Source organism: Schistocerca cancellata, chromosome 1 (assembly GCF_023864275.1).
Source record: "Schistocerca cancellata isolate TAMUIC-IGC-003103 chromosome 1, iqSchCanc2.1, whole genome shotgun sequence".
Classification (NCBI taxonomy): Eukaryota; Metazoa; Arthropoda; class Insecta; order Orthoptera; family Acrididae; genus Schistocerca; species Schistocerca cancellata.
In genome coordinates, this window is record NC_064626.1 from 375,022,447 (window position 1) to 375,048,736 (window position 26,290).

General features: G+C 44.5%; 1 protein-coding gene across 1 annotated transcript in view; it reads right to left on the bottom strand.

Annotated features, from left to right (window-relative positions):
• LOC126176991 (uncharacterized) overlaps nt 1-26,290 on the bottom strand; it is a 506,961-nt gene that overhangs the window by 290,780 nt on the left and 189,891 nt on the right. The window contains exon 3 of the mRNA XM_049924241.1: nt 764-897. Coding sequence (XP_049780198.1) covers nt 764-897 — 134 coding nt within the window. The remainder of the gene's footprint in view (nt 1-763; nt 898-26,290) is intronic.

Consider the following 26,290-nt stretch of genomic DNA (forward strand, 5'->3'; position numbering starts at 1 on the left):
TAGCTAGCACCGATGTCTACTATTAAACCTGGCGAAGGTGGGTCAGTATTTCCCTAGACGCTCCAAATTGGGCGTGGTCGGGGTCTCCTAGGCTGATTTCATGGGCGATTGGTTCTCCAGTAATGGGCATTGATTTCCAGCACCTGACAGAAATAAATTTCTGAAGGACGTCACAGAAAGCGGCACCTTCTAGAAAAGTTATTTTAGCGTAAGCATGAAACGACCAATGGAAATGCCTAAATTCTGCTTCTGAGTCTGTCTGAAAGCGCTAAATATTAAAAAAACTGCTGAGAACACTCGATATCGTCGAGGAGTTGCTCCGCAGCCCTCGGAGGGGGAGGGGGGGGGGTGAGGCAGCAAGCGGTAGGCACAATAGAGCGGAGTTGGCGTTTTCTGTTCCGACTCCGCAGTTCACTGTGAACATTGCTCTCTTCTTCAGATATCAAGATCCAACGCTAGAGCTTTCCATTCTCATCAGCCCCTTTGCTGCAGGTCCACCATGACCGCATCTATCTATATATATGATTCTCTGTCGACCTCGCCATCTCTAACGCCCTGGATTTCCATACAGTATGCTTTTAGCTACCTCCGTAACAATCATCTGTGCTACGTGGCCCGCCCACCTCAGTCTGGCCGTTTTGCTATTCTCCTAGAGGCACTGTTACAAGGTATTGGTGTGATGCCGGCTGGGAGGCGAGTAATTTTGTCGCCAGTGGTGTTTACACAGGCTGGGGTGGAGCAGTAGCAGGTGTAGAGTACTCACTGGAGATGGTCCAGGAGCGGCGGATGCTGCGCTTGACGACGTCTGCGGGCGGCACGTAGACGCGGTTATCCCTCCTCCTGCTGGGCCGCCGCACGTACTCGTTCATCCACTCCCCCGTCGCCGCCTGGATCTCCCTGCACACACCAACAAACACATTCCGTGTCATTCACAAATGGACAGTTCACATTTATGTAACACATGACTTAATAGTGCTAAAGGGTTGCTTTAAAATGGTACTGGAACACAGCTATATGAACATCCTTAGAAATACTGATTACGCGATGCACCAGATTTCAAGCACAGAACTAGTACGATTGGAGTTAGTCACATGAAATGACTTACCACCGCTTGACGGATGTCAACAAGTAATATTTCAGCCCAATTAGCCTTAAGCCTTATGACGAGCACTGTCAAATAATGTGGTAGACGGAGACTGTAATGTTGTACAACTCAACTGGGCAACACCTGTAGCATCATGACCATGCAATGGTTGGGTGATCCAACATGTGAAACGGCTGACAAATACGTTGCTCGCCTCGTATTAGATGTTCAGAGCATGCCCTTATAACGAAGCGTTGCCTGGACAACGACCTGACACGAGGGAGTCGCGACGGTCTGAGAGAGAGCGTGCAGGTAGGGAGACGTACATAGTGCGCGGAAGTTTTGTATATAGCACCGATTTTAATTATTCTTCAATTAAACTGTGAGTGATTCTTATGCCAAGTGATTGTGAATATGAGCAGTAAACATTCAACAGGGGTAGTACTCGTAAGAAGTGAAAAATACACTCCTGGAAATGGAAAAAAGAACACATTGACACCGGTGTGTCAGACCCACCATACTTGCTCCGGACACTGCGAGAGGGCTGTACAAGCAATGATCACACGCACGGCACAGCGGACACACCAGGAACCGCGGTGTTGGCCGTCGAATGGCGCTAGCTGCGCAGCATTTGTGCACCGCCGCCGTCAGTGTCAGCCAGTTTGCCGTGGCATACGGAGCTCCATCGCAGTCTTTAACACTGGTAGCATGCCGCGACAGCGTGGACGTGAACCGTATGTGCAGTTGACGGACTTTGAGCGAGGGCGTATAGTGGGCATGCGGGAGGCCGGGTGGACGTACCGCCGAATTGCTCAACACGTGGGGCGTGAGGTCTCCACAGTACATCGATGTTGTCGCCAGTGGTCGGCGGAAGGTGCACGTGCCCGTCGACCTGGGACCGGACCGCAGCGACGCACGGATGCACGCCAAGACCGTAGGATCCTACGCAGTGCCGTAGGGGACCGCACCGCCACTTCCCAGCAAATTAGGGACACTGTTGCTCCTGGGGTATCGGCGAGGACCATTCGCAACCGTCTCCATGAAGCTGGGCTACGGTCCCGCACACCGTTAGGCCGTCTTCCGCTCACGCCCCAACATCGTGCAGCCCGCTTCCAGTGGTGTCGCGACAGGCGTGAATGGAGGGACGAATGGAGACGTGTCGTCTTCAGCGATGAGAGTCGCTTCTGCCTTGGTGCCAATGATGGTCGCATGCGTGTTTGGCGCCGTGCAGGTGAGCCCCACAATCAGGACTGCATACGTTCGAGGCACACAGGGCCAACACCCGGCATCATGGTGTGGGGAGCGATTTCCTACACTGGCCGTACACCACTGGTGATCGTCGAGGGGACACTGAATAGTGCACGGTACATCCAAACCGTCATCGAACCCATCGTTCTACCATTCCTAGACCGGCAAGGGAACTTGCTGTTCCAACAGGACAATGCACGTCCGCATGTATCCCGTGCCACCCAACGTGCTCTAGAAGGTGTAAGTCAACTACCCTGGCCAGCAAGATCTCCGGATCTGTCCCCCATTGAGCATGTTTGGGACTGGATGAAGCGTCGTCTCACGCGGTCTCCACGTCCAGCACGAACGCTGGTCCAACTGAGGCGCCAGGTGGAAATGGCATGGCAAGCCGTTCCACAGGACTACATCCAGCATCTCTACGATCGTCTCCATGGGAGAATAGCAGCCTGCATTGCTGCGAAAGGTGGATATACACTGTACTAGTGCCGACATTGTGCATGCTCTGTTGCCTGTGTCTATGTGCCTGTGGTTCTGTCAGTGTGATCATGTGATGTATCTGACCCCAGGAATGTGTCAATAAAGTTTCCCCTTCCTGGGACAATGAATTCACGGTGTTCTTATTTCAATTTCCAGGAGTGTATCTTGACATCTCTCCAAAATATTTTAATACTTATTGCCAATTGCCAAGCAGCATATTAATCGCGCGTAGTGATCCGAATTCCAGTAAAGGTGAGTGTTATCAATGGATCTACGGCAGTGCGATATCTTCAGCGTAAGGAAAACGACCATAAAGGACGAAAGGTGAGTGAAAAGAACATTCCCAATATGTTCCTGAAGTGTCCGTGTCCACCTGCAACGCCGGCGTGAAAAGTCTGGCTTTTACAATCGGGCCACATGATGAAGCTTTCGGCACTCATGTCGAGTGGACATGCTGCAAACAAGTCAGCCTTCACACTACCCCCTAAGAACAGCAAAGCACGACCAGCACCTATTCGGGACTCACTCCACAAAGCTGTTCAGGGTCACAAAAGTATGCTGTCCGCTCCAACGCCGCCCCCTGCTCGGTCACCAAGTAAAGTATCGAGTGGCAAGACAGCGAACTCGTACTTGGAAGGGCGGCAGTCCAGATCCCAGTACGGCCGTCATGATTTAAATTTTCCGTGGTTTCTCTAAATCATTTACGCCTCATGTTTGGATGGTTCCTTTGAAAGGTCACGGCATATTTCCTTTCCCTTCAGTTCTTACGCTCCATGTGGAATGACCTCGTCATCGGCGCTACTTTAAACTCTAACCTTTTTTTCTTTTTTTCCAAAGTCGCACTGCAGAGCCGAAGAGCTCCGAGATGGATGATACACTGAGATATGACAGAGGCCACAGGACACCACCTAATGTCGAGTAGGACCTCCATTTACTCCGCGTAGTGCAGCAACTCGACGTGGCAATGAACTCAACAAACCGCTGAAAGTCCTTTGCAGGAATATTGAGCCACGCTGCATCTACATCTGTTCATAATTCCGAAAGTGTTGCCGGTGCAACATTTTGTGCACGAACTGAAGCCTCGATTACGTCCTAAAATGCGCCTTGGGATACATGTATGACGATCTAGGTGGGCCAAATCATTCGCTCGGATTGTCCAGAATGTTGTTCTACATCTACATCTACATACATACCTCGTACCACAACTAGCATTTTCTCTCCCTGTTCCACTCCCAAACAGAACGAGGGAAAAATGACTGCCTATATGCCTCTGTACGAGCCCTACTCTCTCTTATCTTTGTGGTCTTTCCGCGAAATGTAAGTTGGCGGCAGTAAAATTGTACTGCAGTCAGCCTCAAATGCTGGTTCTCTAAATTTCCTCAGTAGTGATTCACGAAAAGAACGCCTCCTTTCCTCCAGAGACTCCCACCCGAGTTCCTGAAGCATTTCCGTAACACTCGCGTGATGATCAAACCTACCAGTAACAAATCTAGCAGCCCGCCTCTGAATTGCTTCTCGGTCCTCCCTCAGTCCGACCTGATAGGGATCCCAAGCCCTCGAGCAGTACTCAAGAATAGGTCGTATTAGTGTTTTACAAGCGGTCTCCTTTACAGATGAACCACATCTTCCCAAAATTCTACCAATGAACCGAAGACGACTATCCGCCTTCCCCACAACTGCCATTACATGCTTGTCCCACTTCATATCGCTCTGCAATGTTACGCCCAAATATTTAAACGACGTGACTGTGTCAAGCGCTACACTACTAATGGATTATTCAAACATTACAGGGTTCTTTTTTCTATTCATCTGCATTAATTTACATTTATCTATATTTAGAGTTAGCTGCCATTCTTTACACCAATCACAAATCCTGTCCAAGTCATCTTGTATCCGCTTACAGTCACTCAACGACGACACCTTCCCGTACACCATAGCATCATCAGCAAACAGCCGCACATTGCTATCCACCCTATCCAAATCATCATTTATGTAGATAGAAAACAACAGCGGACCTACCACACTTCCCGGGGGCACTCCAGATGATACCCTGACCTCCGATGAACACTCACCATCGAGGACAACGTACTGGGTTCTTCAAACCAATCGCGAACAATTTTGGTTCGGTGACATGACGCAGTGTCATTCATAAAAATTCCATCTCTGTTTGGGAACATGAAGTCCATGAATGGCTGCAGATGGTCTCTAAATAGCCGAACATAATCACAGGATCCAGTCCATTCCACCTGAACACAGCTTATGCCATTCGGGAGCCAAGACCAGCTTGTACAGTGCCTTGTTAACAACTTGAGACCACGGCTTCGTGGGGTCTGCGTTACACTCGAACTCTACCATTACCAACTGGAATCGGGACTCTTCTGACCAGGCCCCGGTTTTCCAATCGTCTAGGCTCCAACTGCTATGCTCACGAGCCCAGGTGAGGAGCTGCAGGCGATGTCCTCTCAACAAAGGCACGTGCGTCGGCGTCTGCTGCCATAGCTCATTAACGCCAGATTTCGTCGCACTGTCCCAACGGATACATTCGTCGCACGTCCCACATTGATTTATGCTGTAATTTCAATCATCGTTGCTTGTCTGTTAGTACTGACAACCCTATGCAAACACCGATGCTCTCGGTCGTTAAGTGAAGGCAGTAGGCCACTGCGTTGTCCGTGGTGAGAGGTAATGCTTGACATTTGGTATTCTCGGTACACTCCTGCCACTATGGATCTCGTAATATTGAATTCCCTAACGATTTCCGAAATGGAGGGTCTCATACGTCTAGCTCCAACTACCATTCAGCGTTCAGAGTCAATTAATTCCGCCGTGCGACCATAATCACGTCGGAAACTTTTTCACATGAATCACCTAAGTACAAATGACAGCGCCGTCAATACATTGCCCTTTTATATCTCGTGTACGTGTTACGACAACCATCCGTATATTTGCATATAGCTATCGCACTAGTTTTATTCACCTTAGTGTATGCTAAGTGCAGTATGTCCTGTTTCGCTATTAGCAGGCCGCCCTATTAGTGTTATGTCCCAACACTATAAATCCAGCAGTAAGGGAAGTATTACGGGTGGGTTGAGCCCGATATACCTCGCTTACCTTGTTTCACGACATCTGAGTACACCGCATAGCTGTCTCTACAGTCTACAGATGAGGTTTAATTACGGCAGCTTCCCAGCTCATTTGCATCCCTTAAACTTAAGAAATTTAATCACGAGTGATTTCAGTAATTCTGATGTGTGGCTTGCGGAGCATGGATGTAGATATAGATGTTTCCAAGTTCCAGTAACATAGAAAACAATTTCTCTAGGAATTGAGAAACCGTATGAGACTTCTCTATAAACGTGACTGGTCCTCTAATGAAGAATGATAATGAAGTTCTCAGATAGATGATAATTGACTGAAGCCCTCAGCTGCCGACAGGTATTGTTGATATACCTTGATGGGGACAGCTGTGCGAATGCACCCAGGTTGCCCGAACTCTTACGGGAAGCGTCACCTTAATGGGCCCGAGTAATGAGTGGATGGGCAAATATCTATTAGGAACATCATGTTTGTGATTGTGGACAGTTGGGAATGTGGGTCTCACGGAAGGCGTGCAAGGGATAAGTCCCTGCAGTCGCGCTGTTCATCTTTGTCCTCGGTGGCTCAGACAGCCGGCACGGTAGCTCAGTGTGTTCGGTGGGAGAGATAGCTGCCCTCTTTAACAAAAAAACTGGGTGAATGGATGAACGACGAACTTGAACAAGTGTCATGAGACGTCCGCCCCGGACAAATGCAACTACCAAAAACGAACAAAATGAGATTAAAAAAAGATGGATAGAGCGTCTGCCATGTAAGCAGGAGATCTCGGGTTCGAGTCCCGGTCGGGGCACACATTTTCATCTCTCCCCATCGAGGTATATCAACAACACCTGTCGGCAGCTGAGGGTTTGAATCAATTATTATTTATTCTAGAGAAGCTGCACCGTCATCAATGGTATCTGTTCTTTCGACAACAGTTACGATATTCATATAAAGTTCTCAGATGTTGATACGGCTTATTTTAGTAAGCAAATTGAAAATATGATCACACACCTATAGAGAAGCTGCAAACATTTTTGAAAACATTGTATTGTAGAGAGAATTTTCTATTACTTATGTGTTTAAAAATTAAGACACTTTTCCTTTTTGCTAACGGAGAAAAACGTTTAATTACTTTAAAGTAAAATGTTACAAAAAATTGGAACTGTTGATGGCTAAACTGTGTGATTGTTGACGGCTAAACAGTGTGATTGTCAAAGGTTGCATTGTGCAGTTATTAATGGCTCAGTGGTGTATTCACGCTGAAAGCCAATAAAAAAAAAAGGTTAAGAAACATGGACGTTGAAAATTACAATGGAGTCAGCAGTACCACGACAAACTCGACGAAAGGAAAGATATTTGCTGTTTAACATCTTGGCGACAGCGCAGGTATTAAAATAAAAAAAAAGTAAGGGAGTTTGGTGTGTAACGTCCCGTTGACACAAGGCGATGACAATGGACGACGCAGTCACGGCAAACATGGGAAAGAAATCGTTCGTGTGATCTTTGAAGGAAATTTTCAGGTAATCATCGGAAGTGGTATAGGGGAAATCACGGGAGATTATATAGAGATGGTCGGGCAGTGTTTGAACCCTATTCCTCCCGAATACAAGTCCTGAGTCTTCACCCGGCGAGCACCTAGCTCAGTAAATGGGTTGGAAATATGCAGCGGTGTTCCAGCGATGATTGTGTTACCAGTTCTGCCCATGACTCTTTTAACTTACACTGCAGCACGTTGCGGCCATGATGGAGTGTGTGTTTCCGTCATGTTAGCAGGAGATCAGGTTTGCTCATTAGCTGAGCTGAAATTCAAATTAGAACGTTATCCTGACACATTATCATTGCCTGCAATCAGCACTCCGAGCGAGATGGTGCCGTGATTAACCCTTTCACTACGACTGGGACGTATGTGTCACACGATTGGTTCTCAGAAAACCGGTGGGAAATTAATGCATGCTGTTGCTAAGTATCGATGGCCCATTGGTAAACAGAAGGCTGGCTTACAGAATTCCTATAATTGCAGATTCCATCTGTACATCGAGCTGTCTTCAAGTTGCACGGTGAGCCCCCTGGCATCAAACTGGATCGCACCTGCATATAGGCAACCAAATAAACAGATTTGCAAAGAGGGCTGCTGTCGCGACTTCCTGGACAATTCGTGTCAATGAACTGAACGTACATATTGACATTTCCTGCGACAAAAAAGGTGCCCTTAGTGACCACCTGGGATGTGAGTTACAAACTAGCTCTACCCACTGATGTATCTGTTTTGTGTTTGTATTGTAGTTTTGCGTATTCGTCTTCTGACCCGTTAGAGATACTTCTGAATAGCCTTGTGCGTTCGAATCCTCCCTCCATCGGCAAACGAAACAGTGGGAAATAGTTTTGCCGTGTTGTTACTTCTGACTACGACATTAATTAAAACAACCATACATTAATGCGTTTCACTACGACAGGAAGAAAGAAAAAAAAGATTTGGTAGTGAAAGGGCTAAGAAAACGACTAGCATTACAAGAGGACCGGTATTTAAATCCAGCTATCCAGATTTTGGTTTTCCATTGTTTTCCTACACCGCTTAGGACAAACGCTAGGATGGTTCCTTTGGGTGGGATAATGGTAACGTTTGTTTTTTGTTACAGGTATACTAGGAAACCTATAAAGATTCTGTTTAGCTTTGTCTCTTTCAAGAGTCAGCTTAAGGAGCGCTGTGTGAGCTATACAGTATATTAAAAATAGCTTCCCGCAGGAGAAATCTCAGGTGTTGTGTGGCTAGCAGTAATTAAATCACCGATTACTATGCAGCGAAAGTTTGTGTCCCATTATGGACAGAAAGCACCTGATGTCAAGTTAAACAAGGATGGGAACATTTTTAGCACCGGGGTTGGCTCAGAAATTCGCGAGGTCGCCACAGAAACCGATTAGTCAAGCTTCGCGGGAGCTTTAAGTGCCAAAGAGTACACTGCATAAAGTGGTTCACAACACTTAAATGAGTACAAGGTCCAAATTGTTCAGGCTTTACAGTCAGATGATCGCCCAAAACGTGAACAATTTGCAATGAAGTTGATGAACCGTTTGGATGAAGTCAATGGTTTCTCGAAATGTGTATGTTTTTCCGATGTGGCTCCGTTTCATGTTTGTGCTGAGTTAACCGCTATCTGGGGATCCCTATCTGGGGATCAGGAAATTCTCATATCGTACGAGAACACATTCGAGACACTCCAAATGGTAATATGTGGTGTGGGTTAATAAGCGATGGGCCCATTTTTCTTCCTTAACAGCAAGGTAAGTGGACATGTCTACCTAGACATGTCGGTGAATTATCTCAGTCCCCAGCAACAGGATGTGCAAGACAGTATCATGTTTCAATAAGATGTCGCTCCCCCTCATCGGGATCTACGAATCCGCGATTTACTTAATGAAACCTTCCCCAACAGATTGGCAGAGGCGACACAAATCAAGGGCCCAGGGATCCCTTGACGTTTCCTCCTCAGATTTCTTTCTTTGGGAGTATGTGAAAGATTTTACATACAAAATAGCAGTACCTGATATTGTGACATTGCAACAATGGTTGAGAAGTGCTACGAGCACAATCACACGAGACACGTTGCAGACGGTGTGGCAGGAGACTGAATACCGACTTGATAGTTTGCATATTACCAAGGGTGCACATGTTGAAGTGATTTAAATGTTGATGTGTTTTACCTGTATTAAATGTTTATGTAAGATTCAAAGCTTAATGAACAGAGGCATATGTGGTAGAACGCGTGATTCATTTACAACATCCAGTAAAAAATTACAGGGCGTTTGATACAGTTCCCCAAAGTCGTTTAATGAACAAAGTAAGAGCATATGGACTATCAGACCAATTGTGTGATTGATTGAAGAGTTCCTAGATAACAGGACGCAGCATGTCATTCTCAATGGAGAGAAGTCTTCCGAAGTAAGAGTGATTTCAGGTGTGCCGCAGGGCAGTGTCGTAGTACCGTTGCTATTCACAATATACATGAATGTCCTTATGGATTACTTCGGAAGTTCACTGAGGCTTTTTGCGGATGATGCTGTGGTTTATCGAGAGGTCGTAACAATAGAAAATTGTACTGAAATGCAGGAGGATCTGCAACGAATTGACGCATGGTGAAGGGAATGACAATTGAATCTCAATGTAGACAAGTGTAATGTGCTGCGAATACATAGAAAGAAAGATCCTTTATCATTTAGCTACAATATAGCAGTTCAGCAACTGGAAGCAGTTAATTCCATAAATTATCTGGGAGTACGCATTAGGAGTGATTTAAAATGGAATGATCATATAAAGTTGATCGTCGGTAAAGCAGATGCCAGACTGAGATTCATTGGAAGAGTCCTAAGGAAATACAGTCCGAACACAAAGGAAGTAGGTTACCGTACGGTTGTTCGCCCACTGCTTGAATACTGCTCAGCGGTGTGGGATCCGTACCAGATAGGGTTGATAGAAGAGATAGAGAAAATAGAAAAGATTCAACGGAGAGCAGCGCACTCGTTACAGGATCATTTAGTAATCGCGAAAGCGTTACGTAGATGATAGATAAACTCCAGTGGAAGACACTGCAAGAGAGACGCTCAGTAGCTCGGTACGGGCTTTTGTTGAAGTTTCGAGAACATACCTTCACCGAGGAGTCGAGCAGTATATTGCTCCCTCCTATGTATATCTCGCGAAGAGACCATGAGGATAAAATCAGAGAGATTAGAGCCCACACAGAGGCATACCGACAATCTTCCTTTCCACGAACAATACGAGACTGGAATAGAAGGGAGAACCGACAGAGGTACTAAAGGTACCCTCCGCCACACACCGTCAGGTGGCTTGAGGAGTATGGATGTAGATGTAGACAGGGCAAATGCTAACGGACACCGTGAATATCTGATGGCTTCTTGGAACGTACGCAATCGGAACTTCAATAATAAACACACTGTGATGCAGAAAGCCTGTCTTGCAGAGTCTGTCACTGCAGATGGCTGAGCATCTTCGTGATAATGACATGCTTACTATGGTTTTTCTAACGAAACGTGCTGATCTTCTGTGCAATTTCTCAATTTCATCTGTCAGTCCTATTTAGCACGGATGTCAGACTGACGAGCAATATTGAAATATTGGTCGATCGAGCTACTTCCTTTGCTGATTTCCTGGGTACGCTTCCAATAATCTCAGCCAGGCATCTGCCTTACCGGCATTTAATTTTATGTGGTAGTTTCAAATGGTTCAAATGGCTCTGAGCACTATGGGTCTTAACATCTATGGTCATCAGTCCCCTAGAACTTAGAACTACTTAAACCTAACTAACATCACACAACACCCAGTCATCACGAGGCAGAGAAAATCCCTGACCCCGCCGGGAATCGAACGCGGGAACCCGGGCGCGGGAAGCGAGAACGCTACCGCACGACCACGAGCTGCGGACTATGTGGTAGTTTCACTTCAAATCTCTCAGTACGCATATTGCTAAATACTTTACGGAAGTAACTGCTTCCAGCGATTGTTCTTCAATCGTGTAATCATACAATAGAAGGTAGTTCTGTCTATGCCGGCCGGAGTGGCCGAGCGGTTCTAGTCGCTACAGTCTGGAGCCGCGCGACCGCTACGGTCGCAGGTTCGAATCCTACCTCGGGCATGGATGTGTGTGACGTCCTTAGGTTAGTTAGGTTTAAGTAGTTCTAAGTTCTAGGGGACTGATGACCCCAGAAGTTAAGTCCCACAGTGCTCAGAGTCATTTGAACCATTTTGGTTCTGTCTATGTACTCGGAATACTTTCCATTTGTTTATGTTGAGGGTCAGTTGCCACTCCCTGCATGATGAGTCGATCCCCCGTAGGTCTTCCTGCATTTCGCTACAAAATTCTAGCGTTACGACTTCCCTCTATACAACGGCATCATCCGCGAAAAGCCTCACAGAAGTTCCAACGTTATCCACTAGATCATTTACAAAGCATTAATATATGTTGTGAAAAGTAATGGTCCCATAATACTCCCTTGTACCACGTCCGAAGTTACTTTTACGTCTGAAGACTTCTCTGTTCAGAATGACATACTGTGTTCTGTTTGCCAGAAAATCTCAGCTGGTCAGATATTCCGTAAGATCGTACATATTTCGTACATTAGGCGGCAGAGCGGAGCTGTATCCAGAGCCTTCCTGAAGGCAAGGTACGCGGCGTGTCTCGGTCGCATGTATCAACTGCTTTTGGCTCTGGTAGACGAACACAGCGAGCTGGCTTTCACAAGATCGTAGTTTTCCGAATCTGTGTTGATTCCTACAAATGAGATTTTCAGTTTCCAGAAATGTCATAATGGAAGAGCACACAACGTGTTCCGAAATTCTAGAACAGACCGACGTCAGAGATAGATGTCCCGCTCACGTCTTGAATGGTGAGGGCATGCCGTGAAAGCATCGATATCTGATTTGCGAAGAAGATGACTAAGTATATTGCAATAACTGTACGGTGCGGTTGGTCCCGGCGAAGATTCGAGTCCTGCCTCGGGCATGGGTGTGTGTGTGTTTGTCCTTAGGATAATTTAGGTTAAGTAGTGTGTAAGCTTAGGGACTGATGACCTCAGCAGTTCAGCCCCATAAGATTTCTCACACATTTGAACTGTACGAGTTTGCGAGTCGTTAGCTATTACTCTGTCCTGCGTAACCTCAATTGTCCCACGTGATTATCTCTCATTAAATGCATAATTTGCGTACTGAATATAAATACAGAAATCTGTTACGTCGTTTGGAGGTCATATCAGGGGAGGGGGAAGGGGGGATGTGGTACTGTTTCTGTGGTCTTCCACAAGGATGCCACGAAATAGCAACATATATGCTGATCAATTCAAGTATACTAGAAAGTCACTCCTCGTATTTTATTCGTTAGCAAATAGCTTATGGAGTAGCGAAAGCACTGTAAAAATAGTACTCTATATTTCTAGCTGTTCATTTTTGAAACACAGCCTGCGACCAAGTAAGAGAAAGAAGCGGCGGCACTTTCTGCAGGACCCGCCCATTATTTTACAGAACAATGCTCTGTCGCATATGGCGCAAATCGTGACTAATTTGTTCGATCGATGTGGTTGGGAAATGCTGTTCCACTCACCACATTCCCCCCGACTTAAGCCGTTGTATAGATTGCTCCACTAGAACCGCCAATACATCTGGCACTGCTGAGGATGTCCTATGACTTCCACATCGTTGGTAAGCACGATTAAGGACAGTAAAACTTTTAACACTAATTATGTAAGTGTAGACCAGATATGGATCAAATTCGAAGATATAATATCGACAGCAATAGATAGATTCATACCGCATAAGTTAATAAGAAACGGGACTGATCCATCATGATACACAAAACACGTCAGAACACTGTTGCAGAAGGAACGAAAAAAGCATGCCAAATTCAGAAGAACTCAAAATCCCGAAGACTGGCTAAGTTTCACGGAAGCTCGAAAATAGTGCGGACGTCAATGCGAGATGCTTCTAATAGTTTCCACAATGAAACATTGTCTGAAAATATGGTAGAAAACTCAAATAGATTCTGGTCGTATGTAAAGTACACCAGTGGCAAGAAACAGTCAATACCATCACTGCTCGATAGCGATGGAAATGTTACCGATGATGGTGCCACTAAAGCGGAGTTTCTAAATACATTTTTCCGTAATTCCTTCACGAAAGAAGACGAAGTAAATATTCCAGAATTCGAAACCAGAACAGCTGTTAGCATGAGTGACATAAAGTAGATATCTTAGGTGTTGCGAAACAACTTAAATCACTTAGAAAGGCAAGTCTTCCGGTCCAGATGGTATACCAATCAGGTTCCTTTCAGAGTATGCAGGAACAATAGCGCCTTTCTTAGCAATCATACACAACTGCTCACTTGACGAAAGGTCTGTTCCTACAGACTGGAAAGTAGCACAGGTCTCACCAATATTCAAGAAAGGAAATAGGAGTAAGCCATTGAATAAAAGACCCATATCACTGACCTCAATTTGCATTAGCATTAGCATTTGCATTAGCATTTTGGAGCATATACTCTACTCGAACATTATGAATCACCTTGAAGAAAATGACTTATTGATACAAAACCAACACTGATTCAGAAAATATCGTTCTTGTGCAACACAGCTAGCTCTTTATTCCCATGAAGTAATGAGTGCTGGCGACAAGGGATCTCAGATCGATTCCATAATGCTAGATTTCCGGAAGGCTTTTGATACGGTTCCTAACAAACGACTATCAATCAAATTTCGTGCATATGGAGTATCGTCTCAGTTGTGTGACTGGATTCGTGATTTCCTCCCAGAGAGGTCACAGTTAGTGGTGATAGACGGTAAATCATCGAGTAGAGCAGAAGTGATATCTGGAGTTACAGCAAGGTAGTGTCATAGTGCCTCTGTTGTTCCCGATTTACATAAATGATCTAGGTGATAATCTGAGCAGCCCCCTTAGATTGTTTGCAGATGACACTGTAATTTGCCGTCTAGTAAAACCATCAGACGATCAATTCCAATTACAAATGATCTAGAGAGAATTTCTGCATGGTGCGAAAAGTGGCAATGGCACTAAACAAAGTAAAATGCAAGGTCATCCACATGGGTACTAACAGAAATCCGATAAATTTTGGGTATACGATAAATCGCACAAATCTAAGGGCTATCAATTTGATTAAATACCTAGGAATTACAGTTACGAGCAACTTAAATTGCAAAGACCGCATAGATTATATTGTGGGGAAGGCGAAACAAAGACTGCGCTACGCTGGCAGAACAGTTAGAAGATGCGACAAACCCACTAAAGAGACAGCCTACATTATACTTGTCCGTCCTCTGCTAGAATATTGCTGCGTGTTATGGGATCCTCACCAGGTGGGATAGACGGAGAACATCGAGAAAGTGCAAAGAAGGGCAGCTAGTTTCGTGTTACCGCGCAATAGGGGTGAGGGTGTCACTGATATGATACGCGAGTTGGGGTGGCAGCCACGGAAAGAAAGGCAGTTTTCTTTGCGGCGGGATCTGTTTACGAAATTTCAATCACAAACTTCCGAATGCGAAAATATTTTGTTGACACCAACCTACGGAGGGAGAAATGACCATCACAATAAAATAAGCGAAATCAAAGCTCGAACGGAAAGATTTAGGTGTTCCTTTTTCCCACGCGCTATTCGAGAGTGGAAGGGTAGAGAAGTAGAATGAAAATGCTTCAGTGTGAACTGCAGAGTAACCATGTAGATGTAGATGTATTTTGTATAAGTTTTCAATAAACAGTTGCGAGTATTAAGGTTCCAACACTCGTGTATCAGAACTATTCAGATCACTGCTCGGCAGGCACCAACACTGTTCGAGAGGGAAAAAAATGTTCAATGGCCGCTTTTCCCACTCCGTTGGCTTTATCCTAACTTCTCGTATTATCTTATTATACTGTATGCATACAATCATTAAAAGTTCTCTAATCGCTATCCATCCTGGTTTCGTAACTTAAACAGTCAGAAATGTCAAAATTCCTTATTTCTTTCACGATGGTGTAGGAGCGGCAGTCAAATGAAAACCGAACACCCGCCTCATGGGGACCATGTAACGGTTCCATTCAAAAACAATCGCCACACTGAAACTTCCTGGCAGATTAAAACTGTGTGCCGGACCGAGACTCGAACTCGGGACCTTTGCCTTTCGCGGGCAAGTGCTCTACCATCTGAGCTACCCAAGCACGACTCACGCCCCGTCCTCCCAGCAATCGCCACACTCCTTAATACATTTATCGCGCTGGGATACCAGGCCGGCCGGTGTGACCGTGTGGTTCTAGGCGCTTCAGTCTGGAACCGCGCGACCGTTACGATCACAGGTTCGAATTCTACCTCGGGCATGGATGTGTGTGATGTCCTAAGGTTAGTTAGGTTTAAGTAGTTCTAAGTTCTAGGGGACTGATGACCTCAGAAGTTAACTCCCTTTGTGCTCAGAGCCATTTGAACCATTTGGGATACCAGACGATCAGTTCTGGTTTTGTAGAACACGGTCGGCCGCTGACGGATTTACAACCGCACCCACTCTTGCACTTCCTCGTCCGATTGAAACCGACGCCCATGCGTGTCTTTCTTCAGGTCAACGAACATGTGAAAATCACACGCTGAAAGATTCGAGCTGTACAGAGGATGTTGCAGTGTTTTCCAACCAAATCACCGAAGCGCTGCCTTCGTCCGATTGGCAGTGTGGGGGCGGGTGTTACCGTGAAACAGGATGATTCCATCAGACAGCATTCAGACACACCGAGGGCAAGCGGCAAAGTCGACAGTGCAAACAGCACACATCTCCCCCGCCAAGGAAATCCAAAGTTGTTCATACGTATTCCCGTAAAGCCGTCGGCACACGAACCGTGCTGTCGAACGTTGAGCGTCGAGCGTGCCGAGTTTCTGACGTCATAGCGTGCAATAGCACGTTCGGGAGTCTTTCCGAACGTGCAGAGCAATATCTGGCATGTCAGATATTCTGAGCTTGCGTCTGAGCGTTGACCAATGAGATGGCAGAACGCCACCTACGTCCCACGCACGTCGTCTCCCTTCAGTACAGAGTTGCGAAGCGCCATATTGGCATTCATTTCAAGCGTATATGTATATATATGCCTTTTCTGCGCACCAACAAATTGAGAATCACTGGAAAACCCGTTGTTAATTGTGTGATTCGTTCCAGTAAAATAATGAGAAACATCATATTCGTGGCAAAAGAATTACTGTAACTTGCGTATTATCAGAGTAGGCAATTTGAAGGCAGCGACAGACTGAAGACCCACCCAAAACGCACTGTTCTTGGTACAACTTGTTATAATTAAATTTCAATTAGTAACATAATTATCTACGATTAACGTTGTTAGCAAGGGGTAACACAATATGATCATGTACAAGTAACATGTTGCCGGTTTAGCATGCCGGCACGGTAGCTCAGCGTGTTCGGTTAGAGAGCCGATTGGTCTCTGTAATAAAAAAAACTGAGTGGAAGGATCAACAAACGAACTTGAACGGATGTCATTGTGACGTCCGCAACGACCGAACACAACGATCAACAACGGAAAAAAAGCGTGTTCGGTCAGAGGGTTAGTTGCCGATCAACAACGAAATTAAACGGATGTCTTACGACGTCCGTCCAGAGCAGATACAACGAACAAAAGCGAAGAAAATGAGATTAAAAAAAAAACGTAATGAGTAGTGTCTCTAATCAATAATGAGGCGGTGGTTCGCGTCTTAACACTTCCAATTTTTTTTCCCCTAACATTCGAGTTTTTATTAGGATCTGATACTTTATTATTGGTTTAATATAATTATATGCTACAATATTTGATGTTATGTAAATACAAGTTCACCTTTTTTTGAGAGGCGACTTTGTTCGATGGCTTAATCTACAGGACAGCTTGCCCCACTTGTATAAAGATATTTTGCTCCTTTTTCTTCTACGCTTCGTAATTTACATGTTGCGAAGATTCTGCTACGGGGTAGGAACAGTGATCAAGTAAAACTGACCTTGGGGTTTTACTAAAATGTGGGAGTGATGAAATAATAAATATTATTTATTATTCTTATGCGAAGAAGTATTTCAAATTTGTACTGCACTGTTTGTAATGGAACTTTGATAAGCCTGTGTCCTTATTGATTGGACATGGTACTTTCCTTTGTCGTGGACGATGGAGGAAATGTAAGTTTTAATAGAGCTAATGTGGGAATTTTACGCGCGCCCGTTGAGTAAACAGTGTGATTTACGAATTAGACACATCCCTCAACTGCCGCTGGAGTGCGTTGCGATCGCGTGTACCACGTTGGGTCCCACGTACCGTATGCACAAGTCGCATCGTTCCTGAGCGTTCAGCAACACGTTGAACTTGGCACACTCAACGTTAACGTTCGACAGCGCGGTCCGTGTGCCGATAGCTTAAGACCATGGCGACCTCCTGCTTCAACTGCAGGGGGCCTCTGAATGTCGAGTTTCTCGAGCGTGGAACCACAATCAATGCTCAGCACCGTGAAAACACTTTGCAGGAACGGCGACGCGCCATAAAGTCAAAATGTTCGGCAACGCTGTAGCACGGAAGCAGCCTATTGCACGATAGAGCCTGCCACCACACGGCCAATCAGGCTACGCTTCAGCGATATGGTTCGGGAACACTACAACATCGCCGACTGTAACATTCAGCGTGGGATTTTCACATCTTTGGCGACCTGCAGCAAGACACGCGTCGACATCGATTTCAGTCGGACAAGAAAGCGAAAGAGTGGGTGCGGTTGTGGATCCGTCAGCGGTCGACCGCGTTCTATGAAACAGGAATTGACCATCTCGTCCTACTAGTGGGGTAAACATCTTCACACGTGTGATGATTAAAAAAATGGTTCAAACGGCTCTGAGCACTATGGGACTTAACTGCTGACGTCATCAGTCCCCTAGAACTAAGAACTAATTAAACCTAGCGAACCTAAGGACATCACACATATCCATGCCCGAGGCAGGATTCGAACCTGCGACCGTAGCCATCGCGGGGTTCCAGACTGTAGCGTCTAGAACCGATCGGCCACCCCGGCCGGCTGTGATGATTACTTTTGAATGGAACCATTCTGCGGTCCCGTTGTGCCGTGTGTTCGCTTTTCATTTGACTGCTCGTTATAATCTAATCTCTGCAGGTCCTGTAGTTTTCCTGCTGTGTAATCAGTCATGATTGGAAGTAATAATTATAAAATAGCCACTGTCGTTTACGTGTTCCCAGGTTACACTTTAACTGCTCGTTGGAATACTAGACAGCAAAGTGAACAGTCTGGGTTTACCACAGTGAAACGTGTCTGGCTAATTTACGTGCAGGCATTACGCGAGAGTGATTTACGCCCTGGCTCCTACATGCACCTCAGCTCCCTGGCCCACGAGGCGGTGATCTCACACGTGACGCAACTGCGTGTGGGCCACGTGTCATGCTACAGGAGTGCCGTCGACTCCAGCACGGACACGCAAAACTTTACCCAGAAGGCCATCAGGGAACTGGAAAAATCTTGACCTGTCACCGTCGGCTAGCTGCGCAGTAAGCGGCGCATAACACCATCCACAGCACACATTCGGTGAACAATTGAATTAGAGATAGCTGTAAACGCAAAGTGTTTGGCATGCCGTTACGCCTTCTATTCCCCGTTGCGGTGACAGTGGAATACGGACAGGTCAAGGTGTCAACCCATTTCATCGCGACCAGATCATAGAGTAGAAATATTTATGGAATGAATATACGCGAACGACGAGTTTAAAGCGGAGATTTGCGGACATGGCCAATACATAAGGAGCCTCCACACGTACAGTATTTATTCAAATGGTTGAAACGGCTCTGAGCACTATGGGACTTAACATCTGAGGTCATCAGTCCCATAGAACTTAGAACTACTTAAATCTAACTAACCTAAAGACATCATACACATCCATGCACGAGGCAGATTAGAACCTGCGACCGTAGCCATCGCGGGGTTCCAGACTGTAGCGCCTAGAACCGCTCGGCCACCCCGACCGGATAGTATTTATTAACAATACTATTGTGTCGTTCGAGTCCTCCCTCGGGCATGGGTGTGTCTATTGTTCTTAAACAAATAAATAAATGTGGATACATAAATGGCTGAGAAAAAACAAACCGAAATACTGCATGTTAATATATTGACTGGAATTCGATGTCTCTTGTGGGTTTTGCAAAATTATCAATAGAGAAAGAAAATACGGTTATTAGAGAGGAAATTGCAGTTGAGAAAAGGTTAGGAGTAACTGAAAATTCTGGTGTCAGGAGTGTCATTTCAGTAATGTTTAGTGATGCAAGCCGGCCGCTGTGGCCGAGCGGTTCTAGGCGCTTCATGTCAGAACCGCGCGACTGCTACGGTCGCAGGTTCGAATCCTGCCTCGGGCGTGGATGTGTGTGATGTCCTTAGGCTAGTTAGGTTTAAGTAGTATCAAGTCTAGGGGAACGATGACCTCAGATGTTAAATCCCATAGTGCTTAGAGCCATTTGAACCATTGACGCAAAGTAAACACAAATATTCTTTTGTGTTTTGTGATTATTATTTCATATGGCATAAAGATCAGTGCTGCTGTAGAGTAATATGCTAATAAAAAAAGAAAATTAATCAAAGTCTCAAATCCACAAAGCTTTAAATAATGATCAGAACGTAACTAAGCATTGCTACTGCTGCATGCCCAGATTCCTTAATCATTTCTGATAATTTCATAAGTCTGACGTTCATTTCACATACTATCAGGTATTGCGATTATGCTGGAAGTGCAAGCAATTTTCCGTAGCTGCAATGTGAAATACTGCTGTGATTTAATTCTTCAAGCCAAACCGTATTTCCACATTTAAAACGAACGAAAAAAATGGTTCAAATCGCTCTGAGCACTATGGGACTTGACATATGAGGTCATAAGTCGCCTAGAACTTAGAGCAACTTAAACCTAACTAACCTAAGAACATCACACACATCCATGCCCGAGGTAGAATTCGAACCTGCAACCGTAGCAGTCGCGCGGTTCCGAACTGAAGCGCCTAGAACCGCTCGGCCACCGCGGCAGGCTAAAACGAACGCATTGTCCCAAATAATCATTTGTAACTACGTTCCGAAATCTTAAATATAACTATCATTGCACTGCATAAATTTGACTAACTCGTAATTTTGTATTAAAATACTATTCAAAAAATTCAGTCCGAGGAACGTTTTTGTTTTGTTTCAAATTTGTAATACGACGACACGCGTGTGGATGCATACACTGCTACTTCAGGGAATGTAAACACAACGATTTGTTTTTCTACCAGCGCGACATTCAGACAGTTAACTGTGAGTAGACACACAAAAGAAACTGTTTTTTTAACTTTCGCAGTAAACAATTTACGTATATTTTCCGATTGCAGTAAAACCACGAGAAGATAATTGCAGGGCAAGAGAGGCAGAAGAGTACGTTCGCCAACAATGCAAATGTAAATATTTGCACTTGATAATGAAAATGAATTCGCGAAAAACGTAAGTGCAGCATACTGTTATTTAAGTCACGACAATCTATCTGATAAATCACTTATATACACACTGAGAAGATGAGACGCCCAATACATTTCCTGTGGCAAAATATCGAACGCTTTAAGGAAATCTCCGAAGTTTTGCAAGACACAGTGTATGGCTAAAACAAGCTGCATCTCACACGAGTAATTTTTCTTAAATCAGTGGTGATTCTTTGAGGTAAATTTGCGTTCCTCCTTTTGCTTGATGATGCGTAAGACGTGGGAGCACTTACCAAAGTCGCCTATACGCCTTGCGCCGTAATTTCAATATTTACTACGATACTGCCTTTCTTTTTTGTGTGAAAATATTATTCTGATACCGACAACGAATGGCAGCAGTTGATCGCCGATTTTTTGCTTCCTTAACGAGTACCTTGAAACCTGCCTAGAAAACAATTTTATGCAGAGTTTACTGGCATGTAACATTATACAAAATTTCTGCACGACAAAGCTCTAATTAGTCCTGATGCTCACGGAGTATAAAATAAAAATGTGCCCTAACTTTTTCTCTGCCAAATAGAAGTCCATCATCTAACGAAGACGAAAATCACATAAAAGCTGTACAGTCTGTCAAATTCTGGAACATATATCGCTGACGAGGGACTTTTTGAGTTCTGTAGTTCTTATTAACGATAAAAAATATTTAGTTTCATTACACCTACACTTAGCTGTAAAAGATGACTATCTCTTTCTCAGCAATGAAGTAAAAAATTACAGTCTTTTTGCAAGCTATTTGTATTTCTTCTGCTTCAAAGCGATGGCTTGTGATTGAGGGAATTTCCACCTTTATGAAAACCGGTAAAACCTAGCACTGGATGCTAAATCCTATGGTGTAACTGAACACATTTCTGCCGTTACACGGAGATGACTTTTCTTTTGTTACAGTGCAACTGGTGCCTACGTAACGAGCTACCTGCTGACACTTGGGATGTCACACGTATAGCAACGAAGAGTGAACCAAACGTTCGCTAGGTGGCAGCAGCGCAGTGTACGTTAGCGCCATCTCTCGAACTCAGCGGGAACCACCAACTCTGGCGCTAGCTCCATTCACACTTGCTTACGAGTTTTACAAACAGGAAACAAGGGCTATGTTTGAACACGACTGGAACTGTTCGAACAATTTACGTCACAGTTCGGGAAATCTCAGGTACTGCTCGATCTTTTGATCGGCGCGTGATCTAGTGACTTGTTGGTAGTACCACAACGACCTGACTTAGCGGTTTCAGTACATTGTGGATTTTAACACAAAAATAACTGGAACAGCGACTGAAATATCTCCTAGGGAGCAGGTCACGCATAACAACGGTAACTAATAAAGAAAGAAACGATTACAATCATGATTGTGTTTAATTCTCGAGCTTTCGCTCGTCCCGCGATCTAGTGACGTCTGATGGTACTATTTCCAAGACGGGTCATTCCGTTGTAATTTATTGTCGCAATAAAAATTACAGCCACTTTATTACGATACATTTCGTTTGTTCAATTCTTTTTGAGTTGTTTCGATTTTTTCATACGAATGTTGCCGCCTTGTTTACAAAGTGATTACAGTCTGGTACAGTTTTTATCTGTTATTCTAATACGTAAACAGGGACTGAATTGATCATTTTGTAGAGGTTCTTCATCGTTTGCTTTTTTTCATGGACTCTTTTATCAGAAGGATAGCGTACATTTCTAGATGGTTCAACACGCTGTCTTAGGGCAACATTACAGATAAGTTTGACCATATCACTGATGACAATCCCGCAATATAACCACGGTTGTTGTAATCATAAATGAAGTGGTACAGCGAAATCATGCTACAGTGAATTCTCTCATTCCTCCTTTTGAATGATGCATATAGGGAGACAGCTGTCCTCTTGTAGAGCTCATTTTATTTAAGGGATAAAAATACTGAATAATAGGAAAGTACTTGTATTCTCCACCAATTATTTTGGCATCTATATACTTACCAGAGTAGTTCTTATAAGACGGTCTTGCTCTATTAAACTTCTCTTATAGGTTTGGGGATTTGATTTTCTTTACCCTCCAAGAAAACATTCATTTTCATCTCAGGACCACCATGACGCTTAATGTGCTTTGAAAAGTAAAATTTATACACAATTATGCATATTTTATAACGCAATGTTGCGCTGTGAACTAACAGGGCCCAGGTATTGTTAAGTATAATGCATTGTTCTGCTCTGCACTAAAAATGCGCCAAAATACATTACAAGCTCAACAACAAGATAACATGAAGTATTTAGTTTAAAAGGCGGATGTCATGAAAATTTGGTCTTTTAACAAAATACGATGGAAATAACAATATTTTAAACTTAACTGAGATTAAGATATTGCTGCCCCTGTGATACAAAATGACAGGCCAACCTTTAGGGCTTCGTGATCAGTGAAAAGTGTGAATCATAAAAAATGTGATATCAGCTCTTTTAATAAAAGGCTATGCACTTGTTTCAAGCGCTCATTGACTACTGCAATAAAACGTAACTTAAATTATGTACGGTGTCTCAGACTGTTCCTGTTACACATAAATGACTTAACAGATAGTGAAGTGTTGCCTTTTTGTTTGTGTCTCGTGATCGCAGGCCGACGTTTGTTTGATTTTTTTTTAATTACAAAACAAACATCGCGTGAAAATACCGAGACAGAAGCCAACAGGCTACATGTCGACAAGTGGCTACGAACGCCTCAATTCAGTACGTAGTATCAGTTACTATCTCAGGCTTTGTCCGGATGAAGCAATTTTGTATGACGAAACTCTATCCCGTAATATCGAGTGAGAACTTGACAGAACACTCACTGATGCAGAGAGACAAATCTGCGTGTCAACGTTAAGAAAACGCAATGTTCTGCGGTTTATTTAGCGTCGACTGGATTAACGAGACACAATTACAAAAATTCAGTCACGTCATGCAGATAATTGGGAGTTGCTGTCTGTAAATATATGAAAAAGGAGGATTACGTTCTCTCCCTTGTACCTAAAGCAAATACCGGGCTACGACTAATTCTGCCAACCTGCAGTTTGTTTACACAATAGATTTTGTACAAAATACTTGTTCAGTCCATACCTGAACACTGCACCAGTGTATGAGAACCGTATCATGTCGTCAGGTCGGAATAACAGTGGTCATAGAGACTGTACAAATGCGTGCAGCGCGAATGATCACAGACTTGTTTATTTGGCGAGAGAGTGTGACGGATGTATTGAAAAGGCTTAACTGGCTATTCATCCGTGAACAGAATCGGAAGAAATCTGAATGTGAGAAAACAAAAAGTACCCTCTGCCACACACGTGACAGTGGTTCGCAGACTATAAAATGAGGATGTACGTTTACGGTTAAAGCTCTACACACCGTGTTGCCGTCGCTGAGACGAACAAACTTATATCTCATGACATGTGCGGTCGGAAATGAGATATTAGCCCAGCAGTTTGTTTTCTAGTTGCTGTTCACTCAGCATGGCACTATTTGAAAAGTGGCTCTTGTTATTTGACAGCCCAGCCAGGAAAGACAATGATCTCACTCTTGTTGTTAAATTATTTCATAGCACCAAAATTACGTAAAATTATGTGGCGGACTAGCAAGTATCATCTATGTGCAGTGTCAGTAACAACTATGACATGCTTATTTTACATTCGTCCACTCCCACCTGATTCTGGGATGCAATTATAGGGTGACTGCCTACATTTAAGGTTTAAATGGCAGAATAAGGCTGTCAAATTCACTGCAGGATTTAGCCCTTCTGAATCACGTTCAGATTATTTCAAACACATAAATACAACGATCGCATTTAACCTGTAAGTCTACAACTGCCTTATCTTTATTAAAGAAAACCTAAGGAAGTTTGATCTAAATTCAGTTCAAAACTATAAAACATGAAATGGACATACAATTAATGCGCCATTTGCTACACTGGCGATCACCCATAACAACTACAAATATCTTGGCTTTGTCTACTTCTGAAATTAGCTGAAAATACAGGGTGTTTCAAAAATGACCGGTATATTTGAAACGGCAATAAAAACTAAACGAGCAGCGATAAAAATACACCGTTTGTTGCAATATGCTTGGGACAACAGTACATTTTCAGGCAGACAAACTTTCGAAATTACAGTAGTTACAATTTTCAACAACAGATGGCGCTGCGGTCTGGGAAACTCTATAGTACGATATTTTCCACATATCCACCATGCGTAGCAATAATATGGCGTAGTCTCTGAATGAAATTACCCGAAACCTTTGACAACGTGTCTGGCGGAATGGCTTCACATGCAGATGAGATGTACTGCTTCAGCTGTTCAATTGTTTCTGGATTCTGGCGGTACACCTGGTCTTTCAAGTGTCCCCACAGAAAGAAGTCACAGGGGTTCATGTCTGGCGAATAGGGAGGCCAATCCACGCCGCCTCCTGTATGTTTCGGATAGCCCAAAGCAATCACACGATCATCGAAATATTCATTCAGGAAATTAAAGACGTCGGCCGTGCGATGTGGCCGGGCACCATCTTGCATAAACCACGAGGTGTTCGCAGTGTCGTCTAAGGCAGTTTGTACCGCCACAAATTCACGAAGAATGTCCAGATAGCGTGATGCAGTAATCGTTTCGGATCTGAAAAATGGGCCAATGATTCCTTTGGAAGAAATGGCGGCCCAGACCAGTACTTTTTGAGGATGCAGGGACGATGGGACTGCAACATGGGGCTTTTCGGTTCCCCATATGCGCCAGTTCTATTTATTGATGAAGCCGTCCAGGTAAAAATAAGCTTCGTCAGTAAACCAAATGCTGCCCACATGCATATCGCCGTCATCAATCCTGTGCACTATATCGTTAGCGAATGTCTCTCGTGCAGCAATGGTAGCGGCGCTGAGGGGTTGCCTCATTTGAATTTTGTATGGATAGAGGTGTAACCTCTGGCGCATGAGACGATACGTGGACGTTGGCGTCATTTGGACCGCAGCTGCAACACGGCGAACGGAAACCCGAGGCCGCTGTTGGATCACCTGCTGCACTAGCTGCGCGTTGCCCTCTGTGGTTGCCGTACGCGGTCGCCCTACCTTTCCAGCACGTTCATCCGTCACGTTCCCAGTCCGTTGAAATTTTTCAAACAGATCCTTTATTGTATCGCTTTTCGGTCCTTTGGTTACATTAAACCTCCGTTGAAAACTTCGTCTTGTTGCAACAACACTGTGTTCTAGGCGGTGGAATTCCAACACCAGAAAAATCCTCTGTTCTAAGGAATAAACCATGTTGTCTACAGCACACTTGCACGTTGTGAAAAGCACACGCTTACAGCAGAAAGACGACGTACAGAATGGCGCACCCACAGACTGTGTTGTCTTCAAAATCTTTCACATCACTTGCAGCG